Source organism: Sinohyriopsis cumingii, chromosome 2 (genome assembly GCF_028554795.1).
Source record: "Sinohyriopsis cumingii isolate HCF-2022 chromosome 2, ASM2855479v2, whole genome shotgun sequence".
Classification (NCBI taxonomy): domain Eukaryota; kingdom Metazoa; phylum Mollusca; class Bivalvia; order Unionida; family Unionidae; genus Sinohyriopsis; species Sinohyriopsis cumingii.
In genome coordinates this window covers 20,513,412-20,534,304 of record NC_142962.1, presented here as the reverse complement: position 1 = coordinate 20,534,304, position 20,893 = coordinate 20,513,412, and the positions used below count along the sequence as shown (strand labels likewise).

The window sequence follows — 20,893 nt, the reverse complement described above, 5'->3', positions numbered from 1 at the left end:
TTTTTTCTTCACTACCTGGAATCACTTTACTGCCAGCTGAAAGTTGATGTAATGAAAGGCCAAGTCCTGTTATACTTAACGATTTACAATATAAGTGAGTTCCCACTGTGGCAGCTGGTTTATTAATGTACTCTTGTTCCCTTCCAAGGTGGAAAAGGAACTTTCCGTTTAAAAAAGAAAAATGGGAAGAGAGTTTTTTAATGAATGTTACAAAATATATACCAAACTTTTCAGTTCTTAAATAAGTGAACTACTAAGAATGATTCTTCAAAATTAATGGAATGGTATGTTTTAATAAATAATTACAGACAAACTACACATACTCCATTCCAGTAAGAAAAGTAGTTGAGTAAGTTATGATTTAATTCTTTAAACGTTAGAGAGATAAAACATTGTTCAAAAGTTTTAAGTGTTTTGTTTTCTTGCTGTAGAATCAATTATCACTAGATGCTTGTTGGAGAAATATATCGGATATAAATGAAGGAATAATCCAAGAATTTTTCTTCACATTTTCTAAACAAGTAACATATATATATATATATATATATATATATATATATATATATATATATATATATATATAGCTGGTCATATTTGGATTTCTGGTTAGATTTAAATGCAGAATGTCAGTGATATGACATCCAATCCTAAATAAAAATGGTCCTTGTCCAATGTCCAATATGGCCACAGTGAAAGCTATCTTGAAAATCTTATAGCTATTGATCCTGAATGGATGGTCATATTCACATTGATTTTGTAATTTGTGTTAGAAGACTGCTAATTATGTCTCTGTTTCTAAATGAAAATCATACAGATCTAACATCCAGTATGGCTGCTACAATATCCCTGTCCCTAATTTCAGGTATATATGTACATGGCAGGGATGGTCCTGGCTTTTAAAAAGCTGTCGCCAAAAAAATCGCCAACCTCAATATTTTGTCGCCAATTTTCAAAAAGTGTCGCCAGAACAAGTAGTGTACATTTTTTCAAGTGTTAATTTAGTCTATTAATGTAACAGGCAATGAAAATTACAAAAGATGGGTTAGTTAATACTCTAATTACAACAAGCATTAACAAAATGTTACAAAGTGTTACATGAAGATCCGTCGCGATTTTAGGGCTGCCCACTTGTTGAACGCAGTTTCAAAGTCTAATTTTTCACATTGCTGATTCTCATTAAATTCTCGAGAGATGAGATGCAGAGTTTATTTCTGATGTCAGTTTTTATGAGGTTCATCTTACTGAATCCACATTCACCGTCTACAGTGCTGTCAGTTGACACCAGTAGTCTCTCAGCAGCCCCCCCCCCCCCACACACCCTTATGGCTAACTTCACAAAGCTTGTAGTGAATTGCTTCCTAAATCCCAAGAATGATCACTGAATGCTGTATAAATTTTCTCGACAAACAAAATAGGATCTCCATTCCCACGAATGACACTTACATGAGTCAACACCTGGCAATATTGGACCGTATATATAAGCATAAATTCACACCCTATTTAGGTATTCTTTCACTCCTGTATTTTGAGACATAAATAATTATTATTAATTATGCAAAACTGTTTTTTTTTTTTTTGCTATTTTTGTTGCGGAGTTTAAGTCTCTGCAGCCGTAACACGGGATTGATGGCAAAAGGAAAAGATCAATGAGTAAAATGCTGCACTGGCGACAGATATAATTGTGATTGAGATTTTTTCCATTTGCTTTGTATTTATAAGCAGTAGTCGGTACTTCAAAGGTTATCAGTTTTCTATGAAGGTTCAACAAAACTATTGTATTGGTATATGTATAAAAAAAACAGAAGGATTAGCCATACAATTAATTGTATCTGTTCTATTCGCGTCTTCAGAAGTCAGTCAGTTGTAGGTATAGTGCAGTAGCATGATTGACTGTATCGCAGCATACAGTCCTCAGCCCAGATGTCAGCATAAGCAGATTATGATGTAACAATGCACTGTAAAGATGGGGTTGTCAATAAGAAAAAAGGATCGTTTGTGTAACAGATTGATTCCAATGCATTGCTTAGTCAAGTTTGTGGCTTCCTTTCGTTCTGGCTTTAAATTTATTCAGTCCAAATCCATGATTGTATGTACAAATTAAATAAGCAAAAAGTCTGTCGCCAAAAAAATCGCCAGATGGGATATTTTTGTCGCCAAAAAGGAAAAAAAATCACAATTTGCGACATTGGCGAAGCCCAGGACCATCCCTGACATGGCCTCAGCTTTTTACTTAATGTGATTGTTGCTGTGAACCATTTTTTGTTGATTCTATTAAAGAATTTGAAACTTTAATCATATTGAAGGGTTGTGATGTGAGAGGATGCAAGATGTTAGCAATTTTGTTGTTCACTTTTGTGATTCATGTGAAAGCTAACAAATAATGGTAGAAGTCATACTCAAGGGAAATAACCATGGTATTCCAAATACATATTCTGATGCATAGTGGAGTAGAGACATAATAGGCTGAGGGGATAAAAGAGCTGCATGGAAAAAGTTTCCCTGCATAGAATCCCCAAGCATTTTTGTGGTTGTCAGCTAGCCTTCATTATGTTCATATTGGCTACAGATGCAAGATTTCAGCCCCAAGTGCAAAATTCCTGACCTGAATAGTCCAGCAACTATGTAGCTGATCGGAGGAACCAGGGGCACTTTGGCTATTAATTTTTCATCCCCATTTTCATTAATTTTTCAATAATACAGAAAATTTTGCATCATGGATATGGCCACTAATAATGCTTTATCTCTTTCTTTTAATGGTAAGAGTGGAAAGCAGATGCTTTTATCAATAATTAACTGGGTTATTTTTTTCTTTTCTTGTTGATTTCAGCAAGCAAAATTGTACTTAAGATTTGATGGACACAATGGTGATATAAAGAGAGATGGAGCACCTTTACAACATGAATGATCACTTTTTTGAAACATCTCAGCACAATGACAACATACGACAGCAAATGCCCCCAGACTGGCAACAGGAATCGGATGCTGTGCTCACAAGTCATTCTACTTTAGTTAAAGACCCTGATATTTCCATTAAGATAAATAGAAATCAAGATGAATCAGCTTCCAGTAGTATTAGTGATATTGAAGGGGACAATGGTTTTGACGAAGCAGCTGACTCGAGTTATGATATGCATATTGGAGTAAAACAGAATAAATATGGTAGTGATTTGAGCCTTGGAGATCCATTGCCTGAAGTTGAAGGTAATGACAATGACTTTGTAGATGGAAATCCAGTTGATGATGAAGAGGGAAGCAGAACTGGGGCAGAGGCTATGGACACAGAGGAAAATTTGGTTGGTGATGAAGAAGTAGATCTTGTTCAGGAACAAAGCTCACAGAGTCATCTAGAAAGTGGTGATATCATGCTGGAAAACAAGGCATTCAGCAGTTTGTCAGTGGAAGGTGAAGAAGGACAGAGTGATAGGGCTAGTCCGGATGAACCTTCATCAGAAGATGATGGAGTTGCAAAGGAGAATGGAACATTAGATTATGAAGGGGAAACTGAGGAGGAGGACACAATAGATTATGAAAATTCTAAAATAGGACTGACTTTCCGGAATGCCAGCATGCGTAAAACTGAGATTAAGACAGAGGAGATAAGCATCATGGATGGAGAAAATGCTATGACAGGACTGACTGTGGGAGAAGCAAACCTTCCCAAAAAAGAGATTGAAACAGAGGAGGACACAATGGATGTTGAAAATGCTAACATTGGACTGAATGTTGGAGATGTTAATATCCATGAAAAGGAGATTGAGGCAGATGCTGTAGCAGGTGACATTGTAAATGAGGCCAATAAAGATTGGACTTTCAAACCTTCAGAAGACATGGAGAAAATGAAAGAAGATACAGTAGCAGATGACACAGGGAAAGAAGCCAAGGAAGATGGGACTTCAAAGCATTCTGAAGAGGAGGGGACGGTGGAAGGAGATATAGAGGATCAGCAACAGGAGGATACAGCTGTTGACAGTGAAGAAGGGAAGGGAGAAAACCAATCTGTGGCTGAGTGTCAGACTGAACCATCATTGGATAGCAGTTTGCTGGCGGACAGTAATATTGGAATTGGGGTGAAAAGTCCACAGGTCATACAGAAGGGTGTTGCAGAAGGAACCCCCAGCTCAGATGGTCCATTGAGAAGGAGGCGAATTGTGACGCAGCAAAGTCCAGGGGAGTTGCTAGATTCCAGCATGTTTGGTAAGTATCTAATGGCAATTTTACTGCATGTACATAACACCAATTGTTTCCAGGTTGTTAGTTTGAGAAGTTGTAGTTCATCTTGTCTGTCTTTCCACTTGCTCATCCCCCAAAAATGCTGCAGCTATCACAGCACAAAAAAGAGCAGCATGTGTCCTAAGTAAACCTGGTTAGCTTGTCCTTTTCATTCTACAATGTTCCCTCAATAACTTTATCCCAAATAACTTGCAGACCTGCTGATAACATGGGAAAGGATTGGATCCTCCTTTTTTTTCCCTAGATAATACCAAAAAAATTACCCTTGTTTGTTGTATGTAAAGAAAATGATAATACAAATTAGTAAATCAAACCCATATGTATTGCTTATTTTAACATTGAAAACTGTATTTTGTGTCAGGAAAATTAAATCAACATCATAAAATTCTCAACTTTTAATAGGAAGTCCTATATTTTGTTACATTTTATTTTTGTAAAACAAAAAATGTGTACACTTTAAATAACATTTTATGGTATTTCAATAAGTGAAGATGTCACTAATGCATACGGTTACACTCAGTTAAAAGCAGGCCTGCTTTGTATTATTAAATTGATTATGTGTTTTGTATCAAATCAAATAAAGGGGGTGGAATTTTTTTAAAGGGTTAAAGGCATGGAAATCCTACCTACTAAGTGCTAGTGGTCATGTGTCTAGTCAAATCGTTTCAGTTGACAACATGAACAGTCGGGGCTCAACAGAATTTCTGGGTTCTTCACTCCTGGAACTCAGGAGTACACAGCCTATTTCTGAGACTACTTGCCTTAGTCTTTCAATTTCAAAAGGAAAATGAAAAGTACAGTAATGTCCAAATCAAACTCTGGGAAAGCATTGATTACATTCATGGTTTATATTCATGTCTTCACTAACTGAAACACCATTACAACAAATGGGGCATTGTTTATTTGCTAATCAATTGCAGATGCTTACATACACGCTCAATAGAACATGGTTTCTTATAAATATCTTAGAGTAGTCTTTGGAGGGGCAATCCTTTCTACAATATAATTACAGTGATAAAGATTAACTATTTGGTCACACTGGCTTCTTTCCTGTTTACTTCAGTCTAACCTTTAGCTATTCTGCAGATTGGCCATGGCTGACTGGAACATGATGGGGGGGGGGGGGGCATCCGAAAGGGTAAATGAGGTGTGTTGTGGGGATATTTTACAGGGGAGCCCTGAGTGTTGTAGATTTTATTCTTTAAGTAATGTAATTAAATTGCCTGCAATTATGCTAGTCATTCACAAATGTGATCATAGATAGCAAGCAAAAGGAGTGCTTGGTGAATGCATAATGTGGTTCATCATGAAGAATTTTATAGTAGACTTAAAACTGAACTGGCACTTAAGAGATTTGCTCTTTAAGTAATGTAATTAAATTGCCTGCAATATGAGTAGAAGCTTCTCTGTTACATGCATTGAAATCACAGCATAAATATTTTAATAATAACAAATGTTAAAATCAAGTTTCAACATTGACAATTGTTTCACAAAATGAACTTATAGTTTTAACAAAAGTTCTTTTGCATTGTTGTGCAAAAAGTAGTGACATAATATACAATGTTTTGCAGGTTTAGACACATGTATCATGGTGTCTTTGGAAACCTGTTTGATTAATGTGTTTCACAATCTTTCAGAGATTCATTATCTTAAATAAAAATAATAATATAAAAAAACTCAAACTATTTCATTTGAAAAATCTGTTTGTTGAAAATTACACACCCATTTTGGGGCCCATTATACTCGAGTTATCAAAGTATAGGTGTAATATAACCTAATTGAACTTTTTCACTTTTCATGTGTAAATTTGTTTAAACTACAACCTTTTCTTGACTTAGACAGTCTTTTGCAATGATTGTATTACTGTAGCAGAATAGAAACACTACAGTGCACAGTTTGTGCCAATGCCACAGAATGTGAATTGAAGAAAAAATGTTTTAGAAATGTAATGAGGGATATGATGAACAGAAATACTCAAACGAATATCTCACTTAATTCAGCCTGATCAGTCGTATGATGTTTAATAATAATTTCATTAGGACTATAGAAAGCTTTGTTTAGATTGTCTTGTTGCCATTCACTTACATCCAGACTCATTTGGTGCTAGAACTTCCCTAGTTGTTGCCAAATTGTGCCCAGAAAATGCTGATATTTTTGATTAGGCAAGAAAAAATATGTTTCCTTTAGCACTGGTTTTAAAATTATGGTAGGTAGGTAGGTTTTTTAAATATAAAAAAAACCATTATGATTAGTATATGTAATATACTGAGCACTTCAAGTACTGGGCTAAACCATCTCAGTTAGATGCACAAATCAATTTCGTGTATTAAAATTTTCTTCTTTTAAACATTCTATATATTATAATGATTAGTATACTATATATAATTTAATAAGCACTTCAAGTGCTGGGCTAAAGCAGTCTAAATAGATGCACAAGTCAATTTCAGACATTGTCAGTTTTCATCTGGCTCTTTATCAGATAAAGTCATGGTCTATTGTTGACTAGTATTTTCTTTCATAATTCCCCTCGTTCACTGAAATTTTCTAACTAATGGAAATTTGATTTATTCCTGAATTATGCATTTCTGCATGTTCCTCTGTTTAAGAAATGTTGTCCCTGCTATTATTTAGATGACTTGAAAAAAACATAACATTGGTAGACATTGTTGCCATAATGGCAAAAATTAGCAGACAGCAACAAAGGCACTAAAAATTTTAATATACCAGTATGTTGTTTTATTTGAATGAATTGTCAGCTGAAAATTTTGTCATTTGTGATTTTAGCAACCATTAGGAACAAAGGCAAGTCAGCTTTGTGATTGAACTGGCATTTGAAAATTGGTGAAATGTATAAATTTTGTTTAAAGGGTGTGCTACATTATGTATAAATAAGTATGAAAGGAATCAAATATGGTAATGGATTTCAGGTCTTTTGATAAAATTGGGCAGACCTTTGGGAAATTGACAGAAAAAGAAGCAAACGATAACATGAATTTAACAGTTATTTTTCTTTTTTTGCATAGTTTAATTATATATTGTTCAGGATGTTTTTAGAGGAATATTTAAGGTCAGTAGATACATGTTCTAGTTCAGTTTACGCCCAAATGTCAAAACAAACACTTTCTCCAGATCCTAATAAAAACATAGACTAATAAATATGACACTTTACTTGGGAATGCATCCTAAGTGATTTAACCATGAATCTGGACTAGAAAACTATTCAGAGTCTGTTAAGTGTGAAACTCAATGATAAAAAATAATGTCATCAGTTGTCACTCGTCAGTGATCTTGTGAAAGAAACTAAAATTAATTGCTGATTTTATACTTAAAACAAAAACACTGCAGTGAACTACGAGATATAAACCTCTTTCTTTTTCATTGTCATGGACTGATTTGTATGTAGTGACCCACAATTCTTTGAAATTTTGTCCTTGGACAAAATGTCTGAACAATGGACTGAAAAAAACTGAGTACAAAAATTAATCCTGTACATATACCTGCATATAATCAAACATTTAGCTTCAAGCACATAACCTTTTATATAGAAGCTTATATCAGAAGTTGAAAACGTGGAATAAAATATATATGATGATGAAGTAATTTTACTTATATGTACTGGTTATCTCAGAAAGCATGCCTGACATGTCATTTTAATTGTATTAACGGAGCTCTCAGTGGGGCAATGAAAAAAAGGAAGTATCAAGCCACATCATTTTCAAGTACTGTGCTGGAATTTCAGTGATTAAAGTTGTAGTAAACAAGAACCACATCCCAAACTGGAGGTTCATGAAACAGACTTACTGTCAGGTGATCATTGATTAGGATAAGTGATTTTATCATCCACAGTACATATAACTTTTTGTGGTTCCTGTATATTTGTATCAAGCATGCCATGTAAGATCTTGAACATGTATTGAATTAGATGCATGTGATTCCGTATCAAGCATGCCATGTAATATTTTGAACATGCATTAAATTAGATGCATGATATAGCATACACCAATCATCGCTGCATGATTTTGATGAAGAACTTTGTTCATGAAAGCATGAAAATAAAAATAAAATCTTAAACTGATGAATGAAAAGAAAAACACTGGCTTTTTAGCATGAAGCTTGAGTAAGTAAGATGTATAGCAGCATGTTCATGACAGGTTTCAGCCAATATTTATTGTATATTTGTATATGAATTGCTGCCTACAATTACAGAACATCTGCAAAGTTTGTTTTAAGGTTATATGCAGCTTCGTAATTGTTTGGGGACTGTTAATCCAGTTAAGGTTTGCATCTTATACCAGTTGATACAGATCGATCTAAGAATACAAAGAAACCAGCTTGATCAATTCAACATTACTAAAAGTGCTTGCCTGACACACAGTTCAGAGAGAACCTTAAAATGTTCAGTCTCTTTATTTTCTTGCTCAATTGATGAGGCCTAGAAGAAATAATTTTTGCTTTTGGCTTTCCAGTTGACTATTTCTGACATTAAATATTTCAGAATTTTCTGATTCGTGTGACCAGCCTGGATTTAATTTCTTTCATAGATAACAGTAAAATACATCATGCTTATTAAGATGCTTGCTAAATGCCCATATATTTTTAAAAACCTAATTGCAATAGACTTTAGAAAGCATGATTGGATTGGATATCTTTGCATGCTGCTCACTAATTGTGATCAACTTCAAATTTATAGCAGGTTGTATGAGAAAAATGCAAATTATTTATATGATTATAAAGGGGATGTATATTTAACCATTGTATTCATCATACTGAGTAATACTGACAGGGTCTTTTTTCAAAGGAATAAAATTAGGTCATGCAACCGATTCTCACTGCAAGGTAAATGGGGGAGGACAGTTTTGTGCCGTAACAGGAAGGATTTCTTGGTAGAGTGGAAGGTAGGAGTACTTAAAAAATAACAGAGCTGTGCCACCTCCACTCCATCACCAGTTCCATCCATTATGGCCAGTGCCACCTCCACTTTACCACTAGGCCGATAAATCAGCGCTTCACCCATGATTTATTGATTTTTGGGTGAGGGGCTGATATCACATATTCATTAAAAGCTGCAATTATCTGCTTGTAAATTTGACTGGACACATTGGTGTACATGTTATACACTTAACGATATTTCTCATGGCTGTGCAGCTACTGTCGGCTGAAGGGTTCTTTTGGTGACATGTAGATTATATTTCCTGAGCAAATCAAATGTTTGGTAAATACACCTGGAATAGCACAACCATCTGCCCTGTGGCAATTTTGAATTTGGTACTTGATATGGCTGTTACCAATTACTGGTATGTGTCTAGAGTGTACACAGGTTTGTTCAGGAATCATTTGCATGGAGCAAAATTGCATATTTTAATGAACAGGTGACATAAGGCCCACAACATCGTCTATCAGTATCAACACAGATTTGTGGGGTTGATTTATATGACTACTTCACCACCAATCCCTTCCATTATGGCCAATTTTTGTTAGCATTAAATCAGAGACACATTAGGCTGGATAATCAGGAGTGGTGATCACATGCTAATAGTTAAGCAGGGAAGGCACTCACTTCAATTTTTGGCTAGCTTTATAACAGATTGTCAGGTCTGTGAATTGTTTGGTATAATGGGGGACAACATGAAATAGAAATGCAATAAGAAATGCTAGCAAATGCTTAATGATACAGTATAGGAATAATGCCAGTAATGATTGTCATGTCAAACATTTTGCTTTGAGTTTGACCTAAATACCACAGATAAAACACTTTGAAAGAACTGTGTAAACATAATGAAATGCTGTAGTTCACTAGCAACATTATTGCTACACACCCACATCCCCCAAGATATGAATCATCGGTATAAATGTATTCAATTTTTTTTAATGCAAAATATGTTTTCAAACAGATTTTATAATTCTTTATGAAGGAAGGACAGTCTGACTTGAGTAAAACACTGTCATTTCAGCGGAGGCTGCTGGTATGGATGTGTTAGTAAAAGTTACTTAAAATGTTTAAATCTGAGAACAACACATTGTATACTGAGATTGCAACAATTATTTGTAACAATCTACAAGTTGAAATCTAACAAAGGATGGATCTGATTGGATCAGTTTCTATACATTTCATCCAATTAGTACAGTTGTAGATACGGTTTTAGTTAGCTAAATAATCTGAGGGTTGAAGTGGAATGAATTGAATCATTGACCCTTGACTACAGTAACAAAGATATAACATATCATCACTTTTATTCTATGCCTGATTAAATGGCTGGTTTTTCAGTATTTGTATTTCAGTTTCTGAAATTTAAAAAAAAGCAAAAGAAAATAGTACATGAATTAATTTGTTCATGTCAGCATTTTCTATCATCAGGATAAACTCTTTCATATTTGACAAGAAATCTCAGTACAGTGTGACTCCGCTATAGCACGCTCCGTTATAACACAAATTCGGATATAACACTGTTGTGGCATGGCTTCCGAAATTTTATATACGTGTATTTTTCTCGTACACGAAAAGATTTCTTTCTTAAAGTACGAAAAAACAAAAAGTTGATTATCTTGTTTGGGGAAGAGATCACCCATGAATAATACAAGACGATTGGGCATGGCTCCTAAAATGTATTATTCTCGTACACGAAAAAAGTTTTTTCTTCTTAAAAGTACGAAAAATAATGTGTAAAAAGTTTATTCTGGGATTGCGTCGGGGTTTGCCAGTGTTGCAAACTGCGTTTTTTTTTTTCTTCTTATTGGTGGCAAACTATACCATCTGGCGATTTTTGTTTTGTGCAAAGTTGTTGGCTGTTTAAACTTGTATATACAACCACATTAGTTTTTAGACTGGAGAAATTCAGAGGTCCCATGAAAAGAAGCCACAGACTTGGTATAAATTGCACTGAAATTTATCTGTTGTGACATAAACAATTTTTTGGTCCATATTGACAAACCATTGTGACAGTGCATTGTTATATCATAATCCGCTTATGTTGACATCAAGCATGAGTACAGTATGTTGTGAGATATCTGCTTTTTTGTTGTTGACATTTCTGGTAGTGGAGATCAACTGGACGAGGCATTATCTCATAATCTATCTTTTGTTGGATTTCTGGCCGCTTGCTAGTAATTAATATATTTACATAGACTGACATTTGTATGTGGATGGTAAGTAAAATTCTTCTTTTAACTCAGAATTAAATCCTTCAGAACACTCACATTTTCTGTGCTAATCCTTGTCATAAGACCAGAACACCTGCCTCTCTATTGTTCGTTAACCCTTTGTTAAGTTTCTGATGCATGCGTGGAAGGCAGCATCACTCTGCTATCACAAAAGTAAAAAGAAACAACAAAAAACAACAACAAATAACCTCTCACTTGTTGGTCTGTTCAATAGGCAGGGAGGAACAGTAACACTACAATCGACCAAATGACGACTAATTTTTTTTATAAAAACTGTTTGCTGAAATTTGAAATAAAACATTACCTTTGAAACACCGATTGTTACGAAAATGTACTAAGCAAATGGAGAAAAAAATCAGTCTCAATCATGCAGTACAGTTATTTGATGTTGCCGCCACAATAAGAAACAGACATTTGTTTGGTTCTCCAAAGCTGTCCTTTAGTGGTGACTTCAATAACGCATGCACCCTTCATCAAAGAAAGCCAACTATAATCTTCAATAAAAACAAAGAACATTTCTTCAGAGGAAGTCAGTACCAAACTTGCATAAAAGCAATGGAATCTATTTGATTTTTTTTATTTTCCAACGTGACTTGGAAGATGTTTACTGTGCCATGAAAGTTTCCTTTTTGCAGGGAAAAAGTTTATGCTTATGATTGCTACCAATGGCAGCTTAAAATGCAAACTAACTTTTACCGACTTGGGACATACTGAAAAGTAAGTGTGCTTCGTCATTCGTTATGTGAATATGCTATGTTTTTCCACTGAATTCAGACCTATATGACCTGTGACAAAATTATTGAATATTTTAAATCTCTGTGTGTGCATATTTTCGATGGAACTACTTGTATTGTGGATTCAGTGTATGTGATGAGATACAGTATACAAGTATAAGTAACAATCTGTGATTCTCTGAATAAAGTAAAATATTATATATGCCTTCTGTTTTCACCACAGGTGTATTTCTCATTTAATATGCATTGATTTAAGATGGTAACTGTGCCAATGAAGTACATATTTACCACCCACATTTATTACCTATCCACCCCCCACCCCCCCATCCCCCACCCCCATGCATCATTTTCTTCAGCTAACTGACCTGGTTGCTTATAACACGGCTCGGTCTATAACACGGTCCGGTTCTATGGCTCCCAACTACCATGTTATTGTGGGGTCACATTGCATTAATAAAGAATTTGTGTAATTATATTTACTCATTGCGTGTTGCAAGCCTTGCAAAATTATTATCGTTTTGCCATGAAAAATAATTTTGTCTCAAAGGAGTACCATATAGTTTGAGAGATAATGGTTTTGTATTTAAGGAATTAAGGATGTTAATGAGGTTTTTATTTTAAGTTGAATTCTCCCTGAGCACTTCAGCAGAAGCAAACCACTAACTGGAGGGTTTGCACCAATTGCTCCAAGAAACCAGTTACCACATGATTACTTTGTACTGTTTTTAATCTGAGCAGTATTTTTGTCACTGGTAAAGACAAAACATACAACATCTGGTCAGAAGACGAAAAGATGGTGCTCAAGGGTCCCAACCATGTACAAAAAGTTGGATTATTTATAGAAAAACAGGGTTGCAAATATTTTGAACTGTTTCTTTTTTATTTAAGAAAAATACAAAAGCATCTCATCAGTCTATAAACTTAATGCTGTTAGGTTTTATACTTGTTTCCATACTATTTTTAGCTGTATTTCTAAGTGAATGTGCATGAGTGTATCTTTACATGCTTGTTGTATGTATGTCCAACAGCTTTCCCCCATTGAAAGAACACATTTCTTTTGCAGCAAGTGCAGTTTTCTGAAGATGTATTTCACAGCTAAACTGCACTTTTTTGTACTTTCTCACTCATTCATTGGGTTGGTAGTTATTTGTTGATAGAAGAGAGAGTTGAAAAAATGCTGGAATATGGCTCTTCCTGAAGGGTTTCCTGTTTTCATCTTTGTTGTTTTTCAGATGATGATGAACATGGACATAGCAAAAGTCCGAGAAGATCTAGGTTTAGGAAAAAAAGGACGGGTAGAAAACCTACATGTATTCCGGTACAAATTGACAGTGTTGAGATTGACAGTACTTTTGGCAAGTAGTACTCCGTTCCTTTGAAACAATACTAGTACATATTATTCCTTTGAAACAATACTAGTATCATATTATCCCTTTGAAACAATACTAGTACATATTATTCCTTTGAAACAATACTAGTACCATATTATTCCTTTGAAACAATACTAGTATCATATTATTCCTTTGAAACAATACTAGTACCATATTGTTCCTTTGAAACAATACTAGTGCCATATTATTCCTTTGAAACAATACTGGTACATATTATTCCTTTGAAACAATACTAGTATCATATTATTCCTTTGAAACAATACTAGTACCATATTGTTCCTTTGAAACAATGCTTGTACCATATTATTCTTTTGAAACAATACTAGTACCATATTATTCCTTTGAAACAATACTAGTATCATATTATTCCTTTGAGCTTGGATAGAGAAGAGATATATCCTTGCAGATCAAACCTGTCTGGCTTCCATAAAATATCTCAACTACAAGTAAAAAATTTACTTGGTTTTTGCATGCTTATTATTTGTAAATAACAGTAGAATAATTTAACAGAACCTGCATCTTGAAACAAGCTAATTACTGTGGGAATTTAGATACTAAAATACTAACATTAGATCAGACTAGTGCAGGTTTCACAGTTAACATTTTTTAGTTGAGCATGTGCTAAATTTGAGTAGTTAAAATGAAAGCAAGACTTGACCTGCTGGTGCATTATGGGAAAGCATGCCAGGAAGTCATAAAACTTCTGAGACTGAGTTTGAGCATGAGATTTTGTGCCTGTCAGTCACAGAGAATTTTTCATTTGTGAAGTTGATTCTGACAGGTTGCTGCCAATCACAAAGAACTGTTCATTTGTAATGTTGGGTCTGAGTGGCTCAAACTTAAAACTTGATCTCAAACTCAAGCTTTGTTTTTTTAATCTGTTATGTGTTCTAGGTCTTCAAATCAGTGAATGTATGGAATAAAATAATAAAATCCCTAATGATTTTATAAAGACTGATTCACACTAAGCATTCCCCTTTCAATTCATGCCTTGAAAGATAATGAGGTGCTGGATTTTAAAAAAAATTCTAGATTCGCCATATTTTCATTGACAAATACTGATGTTTATTTCCTTTTCATTCGCTGTGGTTTCATTGATTTTTGTGGGTTTCAGTTTTGTGGTTTTGAATTTAAACGTATCATTTTCATGGTTACTTTAAACCACTGTCCTGTTGTTGTTTTTTGAGGGGGATAATTATCTTGTGGATAATGTCATCATTCTATATGTGAACCAGTGAAATGACCAACTGTCCAAGCTCATTGCATTCAGTAGGCTCTGGTAGCTTTTGATGTGTAGTTTTAGGATACAGCTAAAGATACATTGTGTGTTTGATTGGTACTGAATATCCATGGCATTGAAAAAGCTGAACTTGTGTAATTTTGGCAATTCCAGATTATTACATGAGAACCATATGTGTGTTTCCTTGAAGACTTGATTGATGTGATCCTTAATCAGTGTTTGTTTTTTGCTGAAAAATTGTATAAGTGAACTTTCGTACTTTAAAGTATATAGTGTAATTATCAATGTTTTATTAGATTATTCATTTAGATGGATCACGACTGTGCTTAAATCTGAAACTATAGAGATTATATTGTAGCTTTGAGATTACTGTATTTGCAGTATGTTTTTTTAAAGCAGTTTCAGATATGCATTAAATCTTTTTGGACATCGTTTAAATATTCTTTCACTATCTGTAATGCCGTTACTTAAATAGTTTATAGTCCATCTGTTTTCTGCATATTCCTACAGATCTTGTAATGTATTAATTTAAGGCATTGCCTGGAAAAGACAGCTACCGGATACTTTATAAAACGTGCAATGAAACAATGTAAACTACTTTAGGATTCCATTTTTTTTAAAAACAGGTTCAAATAAAAGGACATAAAAGATAATGTTTTATTGGATTAATGAAGTGTAATTTTCAAACACCTAAGCGATGTTGATTGCTGGAGATATATCAGTAAAGAAATAAGGGGTTTGACTCTATGCATAACATGAGGCTCATTTTTTGTGGAGCTTTTATTTTTTTTTTTTTTTGGAGCACCACAGATCCATAAAAATTGGTACCTAACAAAAAATGGTGATGCTTCAGTATTTCAAGTACATGTATGTATCAGAAAAGGAATGTTCCGTCCTGGATCTTGCTGTCATTTAACTTTGGTCTTTACCTGTTATCTACAAGCATAATTTAGTATTTGGAAGTTTTCCCATCTTTTGAAAAATAATAGATGTTTGAAATAATGTTTAAATATGCATTTATGAAGAAATTGAGTTACTTAAACAGAAATATTACCAAGGCATGTGAGTTAACATGTGACACAGACAAATTTTAAAATTTGCACACTTGGAAACTGGTAATGAGGGAGAACTCCTGCAAATTAGTTTGAAGTTGCACATCTAAACATTTACTTTGTGCAGTACAGTGTTTTTTACTGTTAAGATAAAATGAATAAGTAAGAATCTAAAATAAATTTGAAAACTATGGATAATTATTTGATCAAAATACCTGTGTCATTCCAAAGAATGCAGATCCGTGTTTAGACAATGAGTTTGGAAATCTTACAAATTGTTTAAATGAGAAAAATTAGATGGTTTCTGTAATTTATGCCCTCTACTCACACATGCACAAACATTGGTCCATTTCTGGAAGGTGAGATCATAAGCATGTCTTAGCTGAGTTGAAAACTACTGCTGGATCGAATATGCAAAGTGAAAGGCAGAATGAAGAAAGTGATGACAAAGTGGAGTTTTCTTGCCAAATAGAGGACCATTATTCTAACACACATTTAGATTCAGGTTTAGATGAACCATTGTCTGACAAATCAGACCCCAAGTATGTATCAATACTAATGGATTGCTTTTGAATTTGATCTCATCTGTTCTTTAAAATGTGCACTTGGTGCAAACAAATGTGTCTGTGTACATTTAGACACTGGTACTTCTCACAGCTCTAGACTTAAGTTGGTTGAAGGGTTCTTTCATTGATATGTACAGAGTATTTCCAGATAAGATCCTATGTTTGAAAACTTTAAATCCATATGGAATAACACAACACTACCTCCTGTGCCCATTTTTGAATTTCATGGCTACATTCCATGAAATAATTAACAAATCAGATGCAGCTTCCACATATTTTTGCTTATTTGAAATTCAGGGATGCATAAGTTAAGTCACATGACCAAAGCACCCAAAAATTTAAAATTAGATAATGAGTGGATGTTGCATCTGATTGGTCTTCATAGCTACTGATTAATATGTTAAATATTTGCAAAACTTGTGGGGAAAATTACCCTTTTACGTCAGAAATCAGCTTTTAAATTGTTTGACATCAACTCTTACAAGATGCATCAAGTCACCAGATTACATGCATGAGACAGGCATGCATATGCCCCTTCAGATGGCAGACTGGGTTCTTTGCACAGAACACTATTCATACACAGATAATGAACAGATTAATCTTAGAAACAGTCAACAGACTAGTGCTCATACAACTAGTGGGGAACTCTTATGAGGATTTTGATGTCATTAGAGACCAAACAGAGTGGAGCAGGAATAAATCAAGATGGATATTCAGGTGTTCGGTAAATAATGAACTATGGCAATTCCTCCTCCCCTCGTTTTTTCTACTCTGCTTCTTGTTTTAGTGACAAGGGAGAAGATCCATACCCCTTTAGATAAAATTGTTGTAGCATCTCTGATTTTAGTGAGAGAATGTCCTACCATTTCCAAAGTCAGGTCCAAGATCCCTAGAACTGGGAAAATTTCCACTTAAACAAACCATATTCAGAAGTTTCTGAGCACAAAAAAAAACAACTGCATGAGTTAAACATAGCATGTTTTTACTTTCTTAAGCATTTATTTAAGGAATGTTATTCAATCCAGTGCAGCAAAATTTGCTTTCCCATAAAATAAGTTATAAAAACAAATTGTGTTCATTTATTTAATATTTGTTTCTTATTATTTGCTTAGAAATGCATGGAAGGAACAACAACTTTATTTTACTTATTGTCTGAATCTCTGGCAAAGCTCTTCTCAATTGTTAATTTTGAAGTCTAAATAGGGATAATGTCCAAATTTTTCTTTGCCCAACCACAAGGCAGAGAGTTCTTTAATGTTATGATGTTCATCTGTCCATACATCCATCTGCTACCTTATTTATTTTTGCACAGTAACTTGTTCTCCACCATCTAGCATTATGAAACTTTTTAAGGGGCAAAGGAGAAATCTATTGATCTTGGGGGCAATGGGGCAAAACGGAATATTTTTTTAAATTCCCACACAATAATTTGTTTTTTATACCAGATACCAAGGTCAAGCTTTGTCAATAGCTTGCATATGTGATAAGAAAGAGATATTGATTTTGGCTCAGAGGTCAAGGTCATGGTGAGAATAAGAGGAATAAACAGGTTTTGCATATCTCGAGTTCTTTATCATCTACATTGACCACACTTTGTGGATGGCATTCATATTAGATACAGAAGACACATATTCAGTTTGGGATCAAATGGTCAAACCTCAGGGTCATAGGGCTGTGCCTTGTGTTTTCACCAAACTTTGTTGAAGGCTTGCATTTGAGACAAAGACACCTCATTGGCTGAAATGAGGCCTAGGACCCACTAAACGATCAGTATATTAAAGTTCCGGAACTATTGTGATTTGTCTTGTGGCTATATTTTTCTGATTTCCATTTATTTTCAGACATGTGCATAAAGTGAAATGTGCCTATTTGCATTGTGATTTATTTTTAAAAAATGGCAATTCTAATATACAAGTTAAAAATATGAATATCAGCCTTGAATTTTCATGACCTTTGACAATATTTTTACTTTTCAATACTGCTGTTATTTACTCTTGGCGTTTTTGACTTTTTACATGTTGAAAAAATGAACTAGAATATTCATGATGAGTCATTCAAAAGGCAACATTTCACAAGTTCCTGTAATCTTTTGATGCACATCAGGCAGCATGTGACATTTAGTGCAGACTGGTCAAGACAGTCTTATAAACATGTTTAAATGTTCTGTTTTGGAAACAGGTCTACAATACATTCATTCAACACATGATTGTGTACTTGCTGTTGATTAGTGATCAGTTTATTAGAACTTATAATCCATAAAATATTTGGATTAGATATACATTTGACGATGGGGATCCTATGCCACAATTGATGACCAACATTACGATGCAAAAGGCACATGTCAATTGAGTTGATTGGTCACAGAATAAAATCAAATCAATAATTTCAGCAAAATAACGACATGGTGTTATTGTAATATATTATTTACAGTACCCTTGTTTGGATTGGGTATGGGGTTGAAATTCAGCCCAAAGAAAGGCTCTGCTTACATGATTGATTGATTTATAATACCTTGACAGTATGGTACAAAATAGTGCTTTTCAATTAAACAAGCTTGAAATTTTCACTTTAAAAATTAATTATTTTGATTGCATCATCGTCGGAAATTTTTTATTGCCTTTAGTAATTTTGGGCAGTAGGTGGTGTCAGTTTAGATTAACAGGCACATTCTAAATTCCTAATATCTATGAAGTTAGAAACAGATCATTTAAGTCATGGGATTGCTTCAGCCTTATGTTGTTTTATGTTGATTTTCATTCGTTTACCAAGTTTGCTTGCATCGCACATGCCTTGCATTTTGATGCCCATTTGATGAAAATTTGCCTTGAAAAATACTTTCATGCATGTCTTTTTTTTTCTTACCAAGTTTCTACTACTGGTAATGATTACAGTACTGCCCATTACTGAATTACCTTTACTGTTGGGAATTCTATAAAATGGTAAATTTGATTATTCATATTTGCCTTCTCTGTAATGTTTCCTTATTTTCCCATTTTGTTATTCAGGTACACAGAAACACCTTTCAGAGGAAGAGACAGAACGATACATTGTGCCATTCTCACATGGTAAGCTTATTTTTTGTACAGAGCTAGCTCTCTTATGTAGCGAGTCAAATCTCATTTACTTTGTTATCCAGCATTTCTTTTCTGTCAATCTTTATTGATCTCAGCTGCAAATAGCCTTTTTCAAATTCCCAGACCAGGAGATCACTCCGGTGGCCTAGTGGTTAAAGCGGATGCAGGAGGTCATCGGTTCATACCAAAGACTTATAAAAAATGGTATGAACAGCTGCCTCACTTGGCGCTCACCATTAAGAGGTTGGTGTTAGAACTGGTTGGCCTGGTGTTGGGATAATGTGACTGGGTGGGACATCATGCTACATGTCTGCGGCAAGATGCCCCAGTGCTAGACATCACTATAAACTGTAAACATCGTAGCGATATGAGTGAAAAATTGTTAAAGCTACGTTTACAATTTTAATCTCACACACACACACACACACACACACAGGTTCAAAGTTCTGAGTTACTGTGAAAGAAAACAAAGTGGATTTATCACAGTAACTTTAGTTCTGCATCATACACATAGACAAAGGTTCTCTGGGACATTGAATAATGCATAAAAGTTTGCATACTTTACACTTTTGGATGTATACAAATTCCAACAGTTCAGTCCTTAGTATGCATGAATTTTTGCATGTTAAATTTTCTTTTATTTGATCCATTTCTACAAAGTGAGTATCAGTCATGTAGTATGTGAGCTGTCAAACAAAGTTCAAGTGATTGTTGTTAGATCAGGCTGGAAGACAAGAAGATTAAGACACCTGTCAATCAATTGAAGGCTTCTAATGTACATTTGATAAATAGACCAATTATATGAGCGTCTGGTTTGGCACCTCTCTTTGATAAATATTGCTCAGCAGTTTTAATTTATTATAATTCCTTACATGATGTTCGGAACACTTCCATTTCATATTATACTCTGTTGAGAAAAATAGGGCAAAAAATTTGGGACTTAATTTGTTTGAGGAATATGAACTCACTTTAAGCGTCATAAATTGTCATAAAATCAGCTATTTTGTTTTAGTGTCATTTCATTTTTGAGTGATTATCATATATATACTATTCCAATGGCAACTTAACATTATTTCTTTGGTGCCAAGTGCAAGGCTGTGAATAATCACTTTTCTTTTTGAGACTGGCTGACACAAAGTTGTAGATGCATCTAATTTTGATAATGAAATGGAGCACAAAAAAGACTGAAGAGATTTGTGGAATGAATCATAGGATAGGTTATTCCCATGGGCTGAAAAACCAGAAAATACAGAAACATTATTAGCTTTATGCACTAGGTGTTGAAGGAAATGCAATGGCATCCCAGTGAACACTATGACCCAATCTTAAGAATTTTGATTCTACAAACATGCTGTGGAGAAATTTCTTAAAAGTTTGTTTAAGAAAAAGTGAGTAAGGAGTCCTGGATTGCAACTTGAACACTTTTTTGGAGAACACAGATTAACTGA

General features: G+C 34.3%; 1 protein-coding gene across 1 annotated transcript in view; it reads left to right on the top strand.

Moving 5' to 3' along the window:
* Positions 1–20,893, top strand: part of LOC149804430 (uncharacterized) — an 86,258-nt gene that overhangs the window by 5,319 nt on the left and 60,046 nt on the right. Inside the window, exons 2-3 of the mRNA XM_089940251.1 lie at positions 2,828–4,194; positions 19,377–19,436. Of these exons, the coding sequence (XP_089796377.1) occupies positions 2,880–4,194; positions 19,377–19,436 (1,375 nt within the window). The 5' untranslated portion in view covers positions 2,828–2,879. The remainder of the gene's footprint in view (positions 1–2,827; positions 4,195–19,376; positions 19,437–20,893) is intronic.